Source organism: Carassius auratus, chromosome 9 (assembly GCF_003368295.1).
Source record: "Carassius auratus strain Wakin chromosome 9, ASM336829v1, whole genome shotgun sequence".
NCBI lineage: Eukaryota > Metazoa > Chordata > Actinopteri > Cypriniformes > Cyprinidae > Carassius > Carassius auratus.
The window spans coordinates 12,610,668-12,631,068 of NC_039251.1; the positions used below are offsets into that span (position 1 = coordinate 12,610,668).

The 20,401-nt window shown below is 37.0% G+C and overlaps 1 protein-coding gene across 18 annotated transcripts in view; it reads right to left on the bottom strand.

Annotated features, from left to right (window-relative positions):
- LOC113108398 (CLIP-associating protein 1-A-like) overlaps positions 1–20,401 on the bottom strand; it is a 66,900-nt gene that overhangs the window by 18,897 nt on the left and 27,602 nt on the right. For 6 of the 18 annotated variants that reach the window (XM_026271505.1, XM_026271501.1, XM_026271502.1 and 3 more), the window contains 15 exons: positions 12,350–12,493; positions 11,355–11,431; positions 11,164–11,256; positions 10,905–11,050; positions 10,232–10,367; positions 9,154–9,224; positions 8,996–9,055; positions 8,460–8,537; positions 8,147–8,314; positions 6,744–6,790; positions 6,484–6,654; positions 5,589–5,612; positions 4,848–4,955; positions 2,965–3,120; positions 551–712 (listed from right to left, as the gene is read on the bottom strand). In XM_026271505.1, the coding sequence (XP_026127290.1) occupies positions 551–712; positions 2,965–3,120; positions 4,848–4,955; positions 5,589–5,612; positions 6,484–6,654; positions 6,744–6,790; positions 8,147–8,314; positions 8,460–8,537; positions 8,996–9,055; positions 9,154–9,224; positions 10,232–10,367; positions 10,905–11,050; positions 11,164–11,256; positions 11,355–11,431; positions 12,350–12,493 (1,641 nt within the window). Of the gene's footprint in view, positions 1–550; positions 713–2,964; positions 3,121–4,847; positions 4,956–5,588; positions 5,613–6,483; positions 6,655–6,743; positions 6,791–8,146; positions 8,315–8,459; positions 8,538–8,995; positions 9,056–9,153; positions 9,225–10,231; positions 10,368–10,904; positions 11,051–11,163; positions 11,257–11,354; positions 11,432–12,349; positions 12,494–19,681; positions 19,780–20,401 lie in introns of those variants that run through there. The other 12 variants (XM_026271513.1, XM_026271512.1, XM_026271514.1 and 9 more) reach the window with 6 other exon arrangements.

The following is a 20,401-nucleotide window of genomic DNA, read 5'->3' on the forward strand; positions in this document are numbered from 1 at the left end:
CGCTTTCATTTATTTTTATTTTAGTAATTTCAGTAATGCAGGTTAAACGTATTTTATTTAAGTTAGTTGTAAGGCCACATTTTTAATTCACTATTTGATTGAAAATTTACTTTTATTTTACAAATCACATTTATTTAAATTAACAATAAATACATTTAATATTTTAAGATAACAATAGCAACACTGATTGCAATACTGTGCTGTGATTGTTCCTCCCTGTAAAGATGTTAAAGATCAAACCAGCTGTTTTATTCACAATTTAATACGAAATGCCATATAAATCCATTTTTATGGACAAACCATCCAAACCTTTACTTGATGTATTAACAACCTCAAAGACACAGCGGCACAGATTATTAAAGCACCTCAGAAACATATTAGTGCATGCATAGAGGCAAGCAAACAACAGTTCATATGCCACATACTAGGAATAATGGCCATAAACTGAGGCCAAACAGAATCAGAGGGAGAAGATTCGTGATAGTGAATTGGAAAGGATTGGATGTTGCTGTCGTTTTGACTCCATCAGCCACTTCTGTGCTCTACTCACCAAGAGGAGTGAAGCCCCGAGCGGGGCTTGTGTCACGACTGCTTTCGCGACTGGTGTCACGGCTGCACCCCTGACTCATGCTGGGGCGGGGGATGCGACTGCTCCGGGCTAGCGTGCGATAGGAAGAAGTGGCAGGAAGAAGAACTTTACCACACAGCCTGGCTGTTAGAACACAAGTTAGGGCATTAGTGAGGCCGTGGAGTCAGAGAAAGAGGGGGGAGGATGGGGTTGAGTAGGCCATTCCTGGTGTCCTTCTGCTTTAGAAAGGTTAAACATTTAAAGGCTTGAGCTGAACATTTTAGACTGACAACATTTAGGGAGCTTCTGAACATGCAATGTTAAAGGTGCACCAAGTAATTAAGTGTATCTCTAGATTTATTTGTTTTCTCAAAAATGATCAAACGACCAAAGCCTTACACTTATAATGACACCTATAAATTATATTAAAATTATTAGAAGCGACACTGAAGACTGAAGTAATGGCTGCTGAATATTCAGCTTTGCTAATATAGGAATAAATAGACGATAAATACAGGAATATATTTTGATATTCAAATTTAAAAAAATTGTTTTAACTTGTAATAATATTTTACAATATTAGTGCATTTTTATCAATTATTTGAAGTCTTGGTGATCATAAGAGACTTTCAAAAACTTTGAAAGATAATTTATTGCCAGTAAAAATAAGATGTCATTCTATTTTGAGAATAAATCAGTTATCTTGCTGCTATAAATTTAAAATGGGAGTTTGGAGAAAAATGATTATCAATGCATGAATTAAGCGGTCATAAATCAACACTGACAATTTCTGACACAGGTATCCATGCATCACTTTTGAAAAATTATATTCCTGCATACTGTTTTTGGATTGGTGATAGGTGTGCTGCGACGTCTTCATTCAAATTTGATAGTTGTTTTATTGCATCACTAGTCTTTTGCATAAAGTTACAATTTACGTTGTCATGTGACTAAATATATTTACTCATGTCACCTCAAATCATTGAAAACAAATAAATTATTGCCATTTTGTCACTACTAATCGTTGTCAGTGTGAACACCACTTCAAGAATCTTTTTTAGGCCATTGAAAAGTCTGGAATCTTCATCTCAACATGAAGAAATAAAACATGAAAAATGAAGCAATATTAACTTTGCGTAAAAAATTGCTTGGTGCCTCTTTAAATAAAGACACACACAAAAGACTGCATTAAGCTTTAAAGCATTAATAAACAACAGGTAAATAATCGCATACAAAAGACAACAATGAGTAACCACTGAGCCTGTTTTGGAATTAATACTTGCATCAGCCATTTAAAAGTGAATGCTGAGCTTCTTTCACACAGTGGAAAGGCATTCCATCTGTTTGCACTAGGGGTGTCCCCAACTAAGGATCTTCATAGTCAAATCAGAATTTTCAATTCTTGCCGATATTCGACTGTTAGTCGAATCATATGTTTGGGGGCGGGGCAAAATACATTGAGTCAAGTCAGACATTCGACAGCTATAATTACTGATGTTAACACACACACATGGAAAATGTGTAACGAATGCCTCGCATATACAAATGGGGTAAATAATGGATTTAACATTAATTAATGCATTTGGTAGCAAGTTTTTAATCAATGGGATTAACTCATAATTTCATATAAAATATGCTTTGTTATTTATACAACATAATGAAATGTTAATATTAGGACTTATAGACAAAAAGGGCACCACACATTTTGTGGATGCAGTCTTCAAACCGGCTGAAATGTTTTTTGAAATCACTTGTTACCTACCTGATCGAAAAAATCTAGTCTCTGTCTGTGTCAGTTTGAGTCTTGTTAAAGATTTAAATCCCTGCCGCCAAGAAGCTCCTCTGTCGGTCATGGATTATGGAAAGTGAAACATAAATCTACAGGTGTGCTTGGATTATTCACACACTTTAAAATATTTATTTGAAGTTTCTTTCTTCACAGATTCATCATAATAGGCTGTATATTAACTTACTGGGAGAAAACCGATAGTTCTATGAATATTCAACTAAGACTGGTAGTCGAATCAGGCTCCTCGAATCGAAGCATTGAATCATCAACTATTCAGGGTCACCCCTTATCTGCACTAGTCCAATTTAACAGGATTTACAGCAAACATTGATTCAGCAAATGACATTTAAGAAAGTCTTCTTTCTTTGTCAAGTAAACTCTGAAAATTCATGCTATCCATTCTTACCATGAGGTCCTAGCGTTTCCAAAAATACTTAGCAAATAATCTCCATGTTGTAATGCATATTCTTAAGGAATTCCTCAAAGAACTGGTTTAGGTCCACTTGTATTTTGTAATTAGATTGTTTTTCGTATGCCAATGAAGTGTATATTGTATGTTGACATCATTAGTGTTAAACTCTGAGATGTAAAAATGTGTTGCTCCTACCTATGCCCAGTCTGCTGGGGCTGGTTTCACGGCTGCATCCCTGGCTTTTTGGGACCCTTGAGTACTTGTCTGAGGGAGTTGTAGGGGCAGTGGCTCTAGGAATTCTGCCATACGCGTGTCCCAAAAGCTTCCCTGGAGAACTGGATCGGCTGCCGGCTGCAAAGGAAAATACTATCAGGACTACTGTAAGTAACTTGGTGACTGATTATTTACCAATCACCACTGTCTCACCTATGCTTTGTATCAAATTTACATAATTCAAAATAAATAAAATAAGGCACCTTTATTTTGTTTACTTACATTATATGATGATTTAATGTTACCATGATTGCAAAAAAAATTACAAATTGTTTTGATTTTAAATAAATGTTATTCTTTTGAACTTTCTATTAATAAAAGAGTCCTGAAAAAAAAATCTATAATGAAGGATTACGTGACACTGAAGACTGGAGGAATAGCTGCTGAAAATTCAGTATTGTATTAAATAGTATCTGCCCAACAATGGTTTGAAAACCAAAACCGAGCAGTTATTTCAATACTGTCTATAAGCCTTCCTTTATACACATGACCTGGCTGATAAGAAAAAATCTCAGGTTTAGGTGAACAAAATCACGACAAAGAAAAATTTGATGTGTATGCAAATATATGAAGATGAGACCTCGACTCTGATGAAATACATATAAACAAAGAGACAGACAAACAGAGTGAGCTAGGATTAATCCAAGTTAGCTTGGGTACAATTCGAGCTGCAGGGAAAAAAGTAATCTCTACAGGCATGGTGACGTGACATAATACAGGCTACAGACACATTTGCAAACACATACGGACAGACATCAAAGCAAAAACAAATACCTAACTATCATAATGTCTGACCTCTATTTGAACAGAAATAAAAATATTAAGCTAAATCAGGACATGCAACATGATGGCAGACGTATAATTCATGCAGGGTTGGCATTGAGGGTATTAACGCAGCTTTATTCTGATGAATGGGGCTTACCACTAGTGGGGTTAGCAGATCTGGATCCTTATGTATGGAAGCGAGGCAACGGACAGGTGAAAAGTAGCCAGTTACAAAAGACGATTGATGTGACTTATGGTTACCCGGCATGCATCAGGCAAGATGTTGATTATTTGTGCTCTAGAAACTTCAATATACACATTTTATGCCAAAGAGTGGCTTTAACTATAATTATGGAATAAACTCCAATTTCAGAAGGATGCCAAACTTGGTTGTGAAAACATTAAATGCAAAACTGACAGACACAAAAAGAAAGATGATAGTGGTGACAGACCAGTAGTTATCTATCTGTATCTGAGCTCCTCACAATAAGGTTGAAGCTTCAATCTGTTGACCTTAGGAAGGTGAATTTCATGAAAATGTGTCTAGGTACCATTTCAACCCCCACAAAAAAATAAATAAAAAATAAATATATATATATTTTTAAAGGATAAATATTTAAATACATTACATTTTAAGTTATTTTTTATTTATTCAAATTAATTTCTTCATTACACTAATAAAATGAGAGCTTTAATATTATTATTATTATCATTTCACAAATCTAGAAATTGTGATTTTATGCCAAAAGAAAGAATTTGTGGAGTGATATTGAGACATGAAATTAACATAGCTGTATATAGCAACTTAAATATACAGTTTAGTGGCAATTATATAGAAATATATGTGGCAGCTGAATGTAGTGACAGCATAATGACTAATCAGAATAAAGTATTATAAAGAGCCGCGTAATGGTGTTTGTTAATTTCATTAACAAACATTAACATTGCAACATATAGACAATATAACTCTAAAGCCATGGTAGATTATAAATAATATCATGCTATGGTTCTTTAAAAAATCCATCCACACAGACACTTACGTTGGGACTGAGAGACCACTTTAGCTCTGCTCCGACCACGGCTGTCTGTAACAGTGCTGTTGGTGCTGACCGTACTCCCCGAGCTCTGCCTTCTTGTCCGAACACGACCTGTAGAGAACAAAATAAATAAATTAGAGGATGAGATGAGGTAATAAAATGCCTGAGAGGAAGGGAGAGATTTAGAGTGACTGACACGAAGAGAAACAGACTGAAAGGTTCAAACAACAAGGGATCCTGAGGACAAACAAAGAGATTTCCCTGATGAAAACGATCAAAATATACTGGCTGAAAGGAATTACATGACATGCTCTACTGAGAAGACTGGTGGCTGGTGGCACACAGAATATTATGAAACTGCGCAAAACAGCAATTTTATGTGCTTTAAGCTAGCCTCAGAAGAAATCTTAAAATGAACCAGTACCACAACTGAATACATGGTTCCCACACATTTGACCAGTTAAATTCAATAACCTTTTTTAAAGCATACAAGTACAAACGACACAACAGATCATATGAAGTACAAGGCACCATTTTCATCTCACTTAACTACTGTTATTATTTATTGTCAAGAGGAGGGGGGATATATCATGCAAACAGGTCATGCAGACCACTAGCAAAGTCAGATCGCTAGGTGTACAGCTGTTTCTTGACAAATGAGACAAAAACACTGCTCGAATCCCTCCGACAGCACAGAGGGTGGACATTCACACTCACACACACACATATACACATACTTCTTACCATCTAGTTTACCAGATGCACCGTCTTTGGGGCAAAAACAAAAACAAAAGCAGGGGGAGTGCAGGGTGGAGGAGAGGAGAGGCATAAGTTAGAGTCAGTTAAGCCCATGGAAGCGTGGAAGACAGCGATCTGCTCAGAAACAGGCCTTGCATGGAAGCACACGGGAGCTAGTGAGTGTGACTGCGGGTAAGGAAATAAAATCTCTTTGATCATTTTTAAGGAATCATGGGATTAGAAAACGGTACAGAGAAAAGATTATACAGACAGCAGTAACAAGCAAGTCAGTGGTCAAACATTAAGTGGTGAGTTGTGGGACAAATATTGATCATTTCTCACAAAGAACGGATGCATTATTAAGCTTCAATGTTCCCCAAAAACCAACACTGAGAAAACCAGTGATAAGAAAACTGAAGTTTACACTAGTAGTGCACAAGGTTTGGCTTATTGTTTTCATTAAATGGCAGAACAAGCAAAATTACAAAGAAAAAAAAAGACATTATAATCAATACTTAACCAAGAAATTATAAAAGACATATTAAATAAATAATTTTGTATTATTATTATTATTAAAATACTATTATTCCAGGAAGTAATTTCTAAGTTACTTCAAACAGTCTTATCCAATCAGAATTTGAAGTCATAACTTCATTCTCGCTCTTAAAATAACTAGACTAAAAAAAAATAAAAAAAACCTTAAAGGGATAATAAATCTGTGGCACACACTCGTCGTTTGTTCCTCATCACAGAGCAGCTTAATAGCATCTATGGTGCTCATCAGTTTTATTAATGGGCCGCTGCAGCCATAAAAGCCACTGATTTTTATGGCTGTTGTATGAAAATTCCTAATTAAGGATGAAAGAGGAGAAAAGATGGATAGAGTGTGCTGGGGTCTCACCCAGGGAGGCGTAGGAGCCTGGAGGCAGAGCTGCAGCGGAGCTGAAGGGAGATGGGGAGGTTGCGGTGGACATGCGAGATTTGGCACTGGAGGCTGCGTTCACATCTATGTCACTGCGGGAACGCTGGAGGGCACCAGGGGTAGAGGACACTCTAGAGCCGATCACTTTACCTGGGGAAATGTTACACACACAAGATTTACAGACATGGCAAAATGGCATGTTTGTATATATATGTGCCAAAAAGTGTTACTTTACTTACTTCTTGTAACAGGGCCTCCAATGACACTCTTCACTGACAGCGGTCGACTGCAGGAATGCAGATAAAAAAAATTAGCGACTCGAATGAAATGAAATGAATCAGTAATTTCAAAAAGATATATCTGAACATTTTTCAGCCTTTTGACAAATTACAATATATTTTACCAATATTGCTGCCAAAAAGATTTTCAACTTAAACAGTAAAAATCTAGTTACATTTACATTTATTCATTCAGCAGACGCTTTTATCCAAAGCGACTTACAAATGAGGAGAAAATATTTAAAACAAGTTTAAAAATAAGCCTTTTTTTTCTAATTGCTGTCATCCTCACTTATTGCAAGACAAAGAAGGATTTTGAAACTACTATAAAGACATGCTCTTTTGGGAATTTAATTGCAAAATAAAAAAAATAATATTCACACTTATTAATTTATTATAGGAAGACAAGTGTGAATATTGATTGAATCTACAAATCCTAAATCACAATCAAATTATAACATTCATTTGCTGCTTCTTGGTCACACTTTTTCTTTCAATTTTTGTGATTATGACACAGCAGTGTTTGCTGGTTTTTTGACGGCACAGCAGATTGTGATCATTAGAGCTGTCACTCATCACACTGGTGCTAATGCAAGCTGATCTCGATGCCTCTGAACAACAAGGACACAGTGTAACAGATGCTGCAGTCTAATATTGAAGATGAGATCACTGCTTCATATCCAGAGGAGACTCAACATGCTAGAAAGCACAGTCATCAATCTGTGCACGTGGTCCATCAGCCAACTGGCAAATATTTCACAGATTCCAACAGCGACAGCCATAACTCTCAGATTTTGTTAGCATGAGATAGCAGACACCACAGAGACAACATTATTGTATAAAACCGCTGAACTAAATGGTTATATACAACATGTTCAAATGTTTAGGGTAAGTAAAATATTTTTGAAAGAAGTCTCTTCTGCAGACCAAGGCTGCAATTATTTATAATTTTTTTTCATTTAAAATAACTGTTTTCTATTTCAATATATTTCAGCATCATTCCTCCAGTCATAAGTGTCACACGGTTCTTCAGAAATCTTTTTAATATGCTGATGATTTGGTGCTCAAGAAACCTTCATTATTATCAGTGTTGAAAACATTTGTGCTACTTAATATTTATTTTTGCGCAAAATTTATTTATTTATTTTTTGGTTTTTTGATGAACAGAAAGTTCAAAAGACTGTTTTTATTTAAAAGAAACATATTTTGTAACATTATAAATGTCTTTACTGTCACTTTTAACCCAAACATTTGTACGGTAGAATACAGTATAAACAGCTATTTGTGAAAATATAGTCAAAAAAGCAATGTAGATACAATGTTTGCTATTATATTAAGTCTTCTGTAATGTGTGCGAGTCTTACTTGAGGCTCTCCTGCGAGCTCGAGGAGGAGCGGTCAGACTGTGGCAGAGACACTATACTGTCAGAGCTCTTCAGGTGAGACTGGAGGGCCTTCTGATAGCTCGACTCCAATGCCTGAAACAGGTGCTCTGCCTCTCGACTGAAATGGCCATGGAATCCCCAGTAACACCTATAAAACAAACGGACATGGAAATGATCAAGACATGACACAAACGCTACATGCATTATCAAGTCAAACAATGCATAAATGGATATCTCAAAGTACTGCTTACTCTTCATCTAACCAAACAGCACAAAAAGGCAAACAGACTTACTTTCTGGCCACGGATCTGGCCTCTGAGTCCGCGTCATGGATCCCCTTCTTGATGGTCTCGGTGAGAACGGCCACATGCCTGGGGTAGTAGGGAAACATGATGAATACTGTTTCTTACAGTCTGCAGAACCAACAGTGTCTCCTTTGAAACTTTCTGGACCAGACGCCAGACCTTTTTCCCAGTTCTCCAAAAGGCGACACAGTGGGAAAGAGAGGATAAGGGGAGTCCAGACCTCCTTATAAAAGAGCTCTTGGCTATATTGCCATGGAAACGGTTGAGACGCATGATTGCCACACATCCCTGGCTCATCAATTCAACCCGCGAAAAGAATCATTAGTTGACCATTCAGCCGTGCTTTGATAAGTAACACGTTTTCACCATTTAAATGTCACAAAAACAGGAAAGGGAGGGTGGGACAGTTTGGTCCGCAGAAGGAATAAACACAAACATACACAAACTAAATTCTATGAGCAAAAGACACTTCACAAAAACGAATACCTTCATTCTCAATAAAACATCAATCATTTTCCACTCACCTCTCTAGAGTGTGTGTCTGCCATTCTTGCAATAACAGGTCTAAAAACTCATAACACCGTCTGATGGGGTGAAAGTGAACAAGCATTTTTATGAGAAGACAATGGCTTTTTAGTTAAAAAAGATTTCCAAACAGTTCTCTCAGGAAGTTCTAGTTTACCTCCGAACTGCCACCGATTTAGAAGTGCAGTTGCTGGTGATGATCGGGATAAGGCGTGGGAAGTGTGTATGCTGAGAAAAACAAAAGTGCAATTACAAATCTTGGTGCTAGAATATTAAACAAATACATAAAATATAGAATATATATATATATATATATATATATATATATATATATATATACACACACACACATGTGAAATCTCTTATGCTCACCAAGGGTGCATTTTTTTGATCAAAAATACAGTTAAAACTGCATTTTGAAGTATCATTATAATTTTCTTTTTGAATACATTTTAATGTTTTTGTGACTTTCTTTTCTTCAGTGCAACATGATCATTCAGAAATCATTCTAATATCCTGATTTGGTTTTTAAGTAACATCTCTTCATATTATTATTATAATCCAGCTGTGCTGGATGTTTGTGTAAAGAATTTTCTTGATAAGTAGAACTTTCAAAAGATCAGCATTTACTGGTAATGGGAGAACTTTTGTAATGTTATACATGACTTTACTGATACATTCGATTAAAATAATGTGTCCTTGCTGAAAAAAAGTGTTGACTTGTACTGACCCCCAAATAAAATTTAAAATTTAAAATACAAAAATGCAGATGGAGCCTCTGAAAGGGTCATTAATATTGAGGTACATGTGCATATTATCTGCTGCAATCCTAATGAGCTGCTACCTAGACAGCACTTTAAGGCTTCATATCTCTAATTTAGAGTCTTGTCCAAAAGCTTCATCACTTTTGGTCAAATATTAAGGCACCTTTCAATGGAATATTTATGATTTACTTTATTTATGATAATAATATCAAAACTGAGTTACTTCATATGATCATTACGTGTGAATTTGTTGCCTATGTGGAACATCCATATTTTGTCATTAATGAGGTTCCAAATAATGTAGGTGCTACCTTAGAAGGTAGCTGCCTGTGTAGACAGTGAACAGCGAGGCAGTTTTTGTGACACTTTTTATTTATTTATTTATTATAGTGGCTACTTAAAGCCCTAATGCATGTGAAAATTAAAGGGAAAAAAGTCAAATGCAAAGAATTGTCTTTTCATCAGACTCACTCGCAAGATGAGGCGGATGGCTGCCATTCCAGACGTGGCCATAACTTTGGCGCTGTTGGGAACCAAGTTGAGCAGTGTAGGCATGATGTTTTCAGCCCCATGATCAAATTTATTCCCCAGCACTGAAGACAGATGCCTGGAAAACAGCAAAACACACCAATCAACAAAACATGAACATAAGTGTACGTTAACTTCGGGTCTAGATTGAAATGATTCAAATTTGTTTGACATTAGGGCATGGGACTTGTTTAGATATCCATCAATTGGCTGCACTTTAGCAGAAGAGCTGTCCTGCATGCTCCAGTCAGCTCGGTTCCACTTCATTAGAAACACATTAAGAGCCAGAATAATTAAAGACCCTCACTGAGCCATGCTCAATCACAGAGACCCACACAACAGCTTCATGTAGCCCTTTAAACAGCACTTTCTAAAGCTGTATCCCAATGATATTTGAGATAAAACATGAAGCGGAATATGATGAAATACCTGTACGACTGGATTTGTGATAAATTGGCCTGCTGATGAAGTGTGTCTTTGATCAATGAATATCTAAAGGTGGCATCCTACTAGCTGACTGTAAACAAGTCGATTTTGGTAGTGGATGTCAAACTTGAACACTATATTAAATAAATCTCCTAACAGAGACAGGAAGAAAAAGTGGTAGGCTTCATACCCTAATGTAATACAGGCCTCTCGAACAACTTGAGACCGAAGATCTTTAGCCGACAGCTTGAAGGCACCTTCTAAAAGCCGTAGATGTTGAAGAAAACCCTCATGTTCGGTTGCACCAGCCAGAACCAGCGAGCGCACTTTCTTCAGCTAAATACAAGATATAAGAGTTTCTTCAGTGCCTTGCTGAAGATACAATCTTTAAGTTGGGGTGTGCATAATGTCGACAAAAGTAGCAGTGAAACAGATCAGGAATAACTTACAGCAGTGACACGGTGTTCCCAGTCTGTCTTGTCATCTGACAGAACTTCACGGATCTTATTCAAGGAGTCCTCCAACTCCTTACTGGAATATATCTGAAAACGAACAGCTTCATTATTTCTTGCACTGTGTGTTTAAATGCAAGGAGTCCATGAAAAATAGCATGATCTTTTTAGATTTCACGACGCATTACCTGAACTGTAGGTACATCTTCAAAAGCCTTGATAAAATCCTCTTCATCCACAGCCCCTGCACTGACATTATCCTTCCCTGAGGAACCCCAATCACAAAATAAATAAAGATTTAGCAGTCAGTGCCAAAATCAGTGAAACTGTACAATAAATAGTTTTTAACAAATCTATTGAGAAATTTGATTTCAATAATCATATATTAATATTAGTATTTATTAATATAAATATTAAGTAAATCAAACAATGGTATGTAGTCTTTTAGTATTTCTGAGTTTAGTAAATATTGCCTGAAGCTTTTAATGCAATTGTGTATAAATATGGATTCCAGATTTATTTGATAAAAATACATAGCAAAATATTAGTACAATTTAAAATAATGGCTTCATGTATTTTAAAATATATCATATTCCTGTGGTGGCAGAGCCGTCACATGATCATTCAGATATCATTATAATATGCTGATTTCACACTCATACATAACAGTATGAGTATGAGTTATTATTATTACTGTTTTTGTTGTTTTTTTAAAATATATTTTTAGGGGATTGTTCAATGGATACAAAGTAACAGATTTATTAAAAATTTTGTAACATAAAAGTAATTGTCATTTTGATGAATTTAATACATCCTTGCTGAATAAAAGTATTAATTTAGAAAACAAAAATCTTAGTATATATGGGTGTGTGTCTGCTATTTAAATCCATCACACAAACCACACAAAAATGTGAATTTAATTAATCAAAGACTGTTATATAATGTAGAAAACCGCAATATGCCTCTAACCCAGTCAACAGAATCCTTATTTATCTCCACTCCTTTTTCAATGACTCTTCCGTTTTTTTAAGCTACAAGCTTTTCAATAGATAATCTCTCTGAGAACAATTACATTTCTCCTTGTTCAACAGGTTTATGTGCAGTGTTTACTAATGTCTATAGTAATCGGACTTTAGTTTTTCAGTGGTATCCTGGGGTTGAACTGTAGCAGCTGTGGTTTTACCTGGAGCCCTGGATCCAGAGGCAGAACTGGGGCGTCTCATTGAGCCCATGCTGCCCCCTCTCCTGCTGTTGGAGAAGCCCTTAGAAGAGGAAGAAGAGGAGGACCTGCCCCCATCCACAGAGTCCTCGTCATCAAAGTTCTTATCTGTAGGGGACATAAGCAGCATTGATCAATGGTTCAAATACTTTCTCTGTACTCTCAGTCTTGTGGGTTGTCTGATTCTGAATAACTAGTTTGACTTTAGACATCACTGTATCCCCAATCGGATGTTTCTTAGGCTATGTTCAGAGGTGTTACCACAAATCAGTGTATCAGATGGTAACACAATTGTCAAGCTGATTTATCTTATCTGGAAAAGCAAACAAGGAACACCACAGGAAACACTCTCTTCCCGAGAAAGGCTCACATTAACTTTTCCCAAAATCTCTCTGAGTCAACATTTCTATAATTTCCTAATTTTTCAAACAGGTGATCATAACATCATGCCAACCTGCATGAAGACCTTCATACTACAAATCCAAACCAAAACCTTTTTTGGAGTTCAAACATGGCAGCAACCATTCCGGAGTGATGTGTAAAGCAAGTTACCGTTCAGAATACATCTATGAGGAAATTCATAGATTAATCTACTGTGACGGATTCTGGAAGTAAGCTGAAATCAAAAATGAGCGGACGTTCACACATTCCAGGAGTCTGAGAGGAAGTGGGTGGCACACCAATCTTTCTGAACAGGAAGGAGCTACAGGATGAATCCATTCGGCTGCCTCATTCTTGCAGAGCACCAGTGCTGTCCATACAATTTTGTCTAATGATTAAATGTCATGCATTTTATTGTGAATAACAATCCAAATTTGTTAACGTCAGTTTATACACATATTTTTGGCCATTTCATGCATTTACTGGATAGGACAGTATAGAGATCAGACAGGAAAGCACGGGGCTGTGAGAGGGGAAAGGGATCAGCAAAGGTCCTCGAGTCAGGAATAGAACTCAAACACGTCTGCGCTACATGTTGACGCCCATGAAGCCATCAACTCCGACAGCTTATACACATGATTTACAAGTCATTTATTTACACTGAACTTGGAAACGTCAATAAATTGCTTGATATCCTTGACGTTTTTGTAAACAAATGTTGTAAACATTAGAATGGAAAAGTACTCTAAATTACATAAATATATGCAGAACATATTATAACATATGTTATTCTAATCCTAAGTTGAAAGAAAAATAAAATTTATAAAATAAAATAAAAAGTGTTCACTTGCTTGACCGGCAATATGTGATTGGGAGTTCATGTGCACAACGATTAAATCAAATAATCACGATGAGGCACTTATGTAATAATCCTGACAAGTCTACAGAGTACACCGCAAACAAACCAGCCAAAGCAAATCAAGGCAGTCGGAGCAAGAGAAATAGATTTCACTTGATAGGTTTGTTCCAAGTAGATTCTTGTCTCTTTATACTTCAATAAACACACACAACAGGAAGACAAAATACGCAGAACATCACATGCTTTACTACAAATGAGTATGCACTTGTACTGTCTATGTACAATGAAAGCTGTCAGTTTGAAATTAAAATTATGTTTAAAAGGTAGAAAATGTGCAATGTGTTTGTTAAAGCTTTTGTGTGTTCTAAATCATTGTTTGTGGTTATCAATAGCAAAGCATAATAAAAACAACTCACAATATTCCTTTAAGAAGATGTATTCACAATAATCACACAGACATCACCTGAGCATTACTGAGATAAATGCATTATACACATTTTTTCCCACATTAGATAATTTACGGTTATGGCAAGCAATTCCAAAAATGTATGCAAGAGGCCAGCTCAGGTCCCACTCAGACTCCCCAAGAATGCCAGACACGGAAAACCTGCAATGTATATGTACAACATATCCTTATATGCCAATTCCTGTTAGAAGTCTCAATTAAATAAATCTCCACAGGAAGGCCTTTGTTTACGTGCCACTGTTTTACTATGAAACAGTATCCTCTTTTATATGCCCTCCCGGGTAATCCAAAATATTTTGATGTTCAAAGAGAGCCAATGTAGGTGGAGGAATGCATACGCAGTCCGTTCTAGTTAAACCAGCTAAGATGTATGCTGACTGATGAAAAATACAGCCCAATATCAGTGGTGGGTGGTAGGGACAACAGAACATGTGTATGTGAATAAAACATCCGTAGACAGTGGCAGTATTCCCACAAAAGACATCTTTCATAAGACCATATGTGGGCAGATAGCTATTGACAAAAAAAGGCACAGAGGCATCATTCACGATCCTCTGCTATCCAACTATTTAGCTGGAGCTCAAGCAGCGAGTTCAGTGTTTCATTTCACTTAATGATAACAATTTTCTTTGATTTGAGAGCCTACAGAAGCAGGTCGCCACTGGCTCAACAACATGCTCCGTAACCTGCTTAATTGGCCTAGAAAATCAAATGGTTCATCATAAAACTGCTGTGCAAATCAATCTAACAGCAAGCTCTTATTCAATTTAATAGGAATGTCTCCCTTTGAGCAGAAATGGCTAATCTGAATGGGAACTTTTTTCTGTTTTATACTGCCTGAAGATTGTGAAAGGCACTTGAAGATCAAAGTGGCAACCTGTCAAATGAAATAATAGGAAAGACCCAGTTATACCTTACCAGCACTGGTTCTAACAACAGCACTAACACACACACACACACACACACACACACACACACACACACACACGCACACTTACTGCATAAAAAAACGAAACTCATCTTTTTCGTTACACAAAGATACTATTGATCTTACTGTTAAAAAAAATCTAAATCCAATCCAAGCATGTGTTGCATTTTCAATAAAAATAAATAAATTGAGATTGTAATGTTTAATGAAAATGTCATAATCTGAACTTCCAGTGAAGCATCAGACTTCTCTCTGGTGACATATTCTGCTAAACTTCTAGTATAAATTACAGTATTTTCCGCACTATAAGGCGCACTTAAAAGCCTTTAAATTTCTAAAAAAATGAGAGTGCGCCTTATAATCCGGAGCGCCTTATATATGGATCGAGGCGCTCTGTCAAAATGTTGACATTCCCTTTAGCACAGCTACATCTAGTGGATGCATATCGCAAACCCAGTCAAACGTCTGACTGCAGTATCTTCTATTCTATGCGCCTTATAATCCAGTACGCCCTATATATGAAAACAGTTCCAAAATAGGCCGTTCATTGAATCCAGTGCGCCTTACAGTGCGGAAATACGGTAAGGGGATAGTTCACCCAAAAAGTAAAATTCTGTCATTAATTACTCACCCTCATGCCATTCCAAACCTGTAAAAAAAAACTGTTTATCGTCTGAACACAAATTAAGATATTTTTTATGAAATCTGACCCTCCAACTACCACATTTAAGGCCCAGAAAGGTAGTAGGGACATTGTTAAAATAGCCCATGTGACATCAGTGGTACAATGTTAGTGTTGTGAAACTACGAGAAAACACTAGGCGTGTTTCCATTACCCTTCAAATTGTGCAAATTGAAAATGAAAATTGAAAATACGCCTAATGGAAATGTGTCAATTTGGCAAAAAAGCCCATATAAAAATCGCAAAAAACTTGTACCGCTTGCATAAGGTAATTTTCAGGCAATGCAAAAAAGGAATAATTTACAAAACTGGAATGGAAAAATTTTCGCATTAACACATCACATGGCATATGTAAAAAGTCATACGATCATTCTTCAATGTACTATAACCTCCAAGAAACACTTCATATGTTGCTGCTCTCAAGTATAAGGGCTTTCCCTTCCATTAATGCTTAGATTATTTACACTGAGCATATCTGCAGCGCTTTACAGCTCCGAAATGGAACCCAGGGCTGATCGACCACATTCGGCCACTCGAATTTTAACGCTTATATTACCAGTCATGCAACGGCACGTCCCAGAAGCTGCTCTCTGCACTGCTTCTGTCAAGATACACGCATATGCCTCCTTCGATTAAATATAATTGCTAGTGAAGGCAAAATCCATCAAAATCCGATTTAAATACATTGCCATGACTTATCGTGAGAGGATTAAATTACGTTTTAGTCGCATAAAATTGGTTAATGATAATGCGGTCATTTCGCAATACTTTATCAAAATTTTATTGGAAACATTTTTAATGGAAACATGCCTAGTTTCTTCTCTTTAGTGTCAGTCTTCGACGTGCATTCGAGAGTACCACGACATGTGCCGCGTTTCCACCGAAATTACCCGGAACATTTTTACCAGGAACTTTTTTCTCACCAGACCTGTTGCTTTCTGTGTTTCCACCGCGGTGTAAAGTACCGGGAAGATTAGGCAAATAGACTGGTGACGTAGGTCTGCGTGCGTTTCTCAATACAAAGTACTGCTGATTAAAAAAAAGTAAGCTGATTTTGGACGTGCATCCTTGGTAGTTAGTTCAGACTTTGTGCATTCGTCTCGGGAGTGTGATGTCCACGACGACGCAAGTCCGGTAAATCTATAAACACCAGCATACTTGATAACTTCAGTCAGCTCGTCTTGGCTACTGCAATTTTCCTTACTGTATATTTACAATAAAACAAAATAGGATATCAAATACCACTGCCTACTTTGGTTTTCATTTAAGCATAATAACAGCTGCAGAAATGTACTTAGTTCAGGGATATGTGTATATGCAGCCATTACAATGAAACGAAATATTATATAAATTTGCCTTTTTTATTTTCATTTTATCATATAGATAAATTGAATACATACCAAAGAAAACCTGTTAGATTTACCCCGCAGCTGAATTATATTTTATGTTTATCCACTAAAGACACATCAGAGCCAGCGGCACAAATCAGAAGGTCTAGCCGAAGTGAGGCTGCTTCTCGTCGGATAGATGATCACTGAGCCCCCGCTGATCGTGTGGAGCTCACCGTCTCCGAGATCGGCGAAACACTTTTTTAAATAGGCGCTGTCTTTATAAATAAACAACAGATTTGAGTTTTAAACAGCTACATTCTCGCCTGAAATACTTTTAAAATTACATTTCATGACACAATAACATTAATATTTTGAAAATGTCTATCCGAATAAATGGTGGTTGAACTCAACCAATGCTGTGTGAACTCAACCAATCAGGATGTTTAGCGCCAAAGTACCGCCCCGAAAGTTCCGGAACTTTGAAAAAGTACCACCTTGCTAGCAGGGACTTTCTGAGGGGCATTTTTTTACCCAGAACTTTATTTAGTTCCTGGTTCCTGCGGTGGAAACACACCAAGTACCAGGCCAAAGTCCCTAGTTCATGGGTAAAGTTCCTGCGGTGGAAACGCGGCTATGGTAATTGATGACAAAATTTTCTTTTTGGGTGAGCTATCTCTTTAAAGTATGTCACACAGCTTTATAACAATATCAGGGGGAGCAAACAACAGAAATAAAAATATTTGTTTGTCTATATCTATCCATAGTCACCATCTACTATAACAGCACAATTTCTAGGCAACACCATACATCTGTACAAGTTACATATTTCTCAATTCCACAATGGAAAGGAGTAAGTCAAGCTCTTTTAATAATAATTCTTCACAGAGCTAAAAATTACCACAAAATATGGATTTATTCAGAAGGGCCATGTGGAGATATTTATTTACTCCTGCTGCTCTCAGAAGTGAGTGATGTCCTTTCAAGAGGACAAACCCCTGGAACGGGCCTTAATCTCCTTGCCACTGAAGTTCTGAATTTGAGAGATGTGCTATTTCAACTGGAGAGGGGAAGGAGGATATAATCTTTTCTGCATGACCTGCCAACTTTGAACAAAGTGCTTCCCTGGCCCCTAAATCAGATTTTTCACATGCGACTGAAGATAATCTATGTTTTAATCCAGAAACAATGTCATTTGTTTACCATAGGAACATGGGATGCTTACAGGCCTGTGAAAACTCCCGTCAAAATCAGTGCTCACCTTCATAGCCACAGTGCCTGTGCCACGGTGTCAAGTGACAACTTTCTTTAGCTGCTGATTGGACTGAGACGATGACAAAGCATAACATGTCAGAGTGACTTTGAACATGTCAGCACAAAAAAGCTTAGAACCCAAGCGACATGTTTACATAACAGTGCTGTAAGACACGAACGCCCACACACATACACAAACACCTCCATTTATTTCACTCAAACTGTGCTGCCGGATCCAATATCAAGTGTGTACTGTATATAAAAAAAATGTAGTGTAAAATATCCATCTCTCGATCACTCACCTCTACCTTTCTGAACACCCACTACAGTGTGTCCTGAAATAAATACAGGATGCCCTAGACTGTACTTCTACACTAACGCACGCGACTCATAACATGTATTTTGTTGACAGTGTGTGCATATTGTGCAAAGGTGACAACAAACGATCAGAGCAGAGTACTTTGCTGAAGGTGAATGAAGAATTATTCCCCCAACAGAACACAAGTCCTAGTTCTGTTGTAACACTTAGGATTCAGAATGGAAGGGAAACAGGCTGTCAATCGGTATTAAAGCAAGCCAAGGAAGTGTTATTGGTGGATTCATTTTATTTAAAGTAAACAGGAAAGCAGTTCTGATTCCTGGTCTTATTCCAAAGACAAAAATAAAAATGTCATCATTAAATGTAAAACTTCATCTGCAATGGCTTTATTTTTGGCTAGCATCACACAAGCAGAGAAAAATGTTTTTTTTTTTTTCACCACTACATTTTTATTTGAGCATTGTTTTAGGCTAATGTTGCAGGTTAAAATTGCAATGCTCATGCTGTAAGACGATAAAAAAAAAATAGCGAGGAATGGTGCAACAATCCTAGGCATGCATTGGATCCATATGCTAATGTTACAAAATACTTAAGAAAATACTAAGTCACTCCTACATTGCTTTAGATGAGCAAAATAAGCAAATTCACATCCGAAATGCAGTTATATTTACTGAACGCATTGCAACAACATGACAAATTGTAACAGACTGTGCAAAAACGCAGTCGCAATTCAGGTGTGAGATATCTTATCTAGTTTATACACATCTGAATTCATGACAATCTGAGAGATTAGATGTTTTATATTTCCAAAACGACAACATCTATAAACGGATACACTGCCTTTCCGTGTCAAAATGCTTTGAAATCCAGCTACAGAGACTGTAAAAACGGGTGAAGCAAAACCACGAATATTTAAATCTCAGAAGCGTTATCATTTGTAAACACAAAACAGTAAAAAAAAAAAAAAAAAAGTGCTGTTCCTTTGGCAGAACAGCAGCTGGAGGTTTCAGGCTGCTGGTGTCCAGCACTGCTTTTATTTGTCCCTGACATTAATGCCGCCATTCCATTCTAGTCCTTACCTTCTCCGGTTGTCTTAGCGCAAGCGTCTCTTCAATTCACACAGAGACTGCAAACACAACGAAGCTCTAGCTTTTTTTTTTTACAGTCTCTCTCTCGGGTCTCCGCCTCTCCCTCCCTTTCCCTTCCTGCTGCTGTGGTCTTGTGACTTCACCAAAGACAAAAGCCACCCAACTCTTTTAAATAAAGGACGTAGAAAGCATTTCCCCTGTAGAGTCTGGATGTGATGTACAAACAGTTGATCCGGGGCCATTTGTTTGTCATTAACTTTGCTGTCCCTTAAACTTATCTGAGTTTATGTTCACAGAGTTTGACTCCGGATACTGTGGCCCTCACACAACAGATTTACACAAAATATCACCAGTGCAAATGAAAGACATTTCCTATTATATAATGCTATTAATATTTGTGCAGAGACAGCACTTTTTTTAAAAAAGGAGCTGTGCTGCAAGTGCTGCATCTACAAGGAGATGACAGAGGCATTTATATATAATTTACCAACTCTAACTCTAGACTTAATCGCCAACAAAATATATAGAAGTACTATATATAAAATCACAACTCCAGAGCTCCAGTATGAGGTGGGAAAAAGGAAAAAGATCCACTAAAATACCTCCAAAACACCTTCTGGTATTCAGACAGTAACCAACATAACTTGGAAATCTCTGATTAAGGCTTTTCATCACATTTTCTCTTAATTAAGTGTCTGTCAAAAGCACACT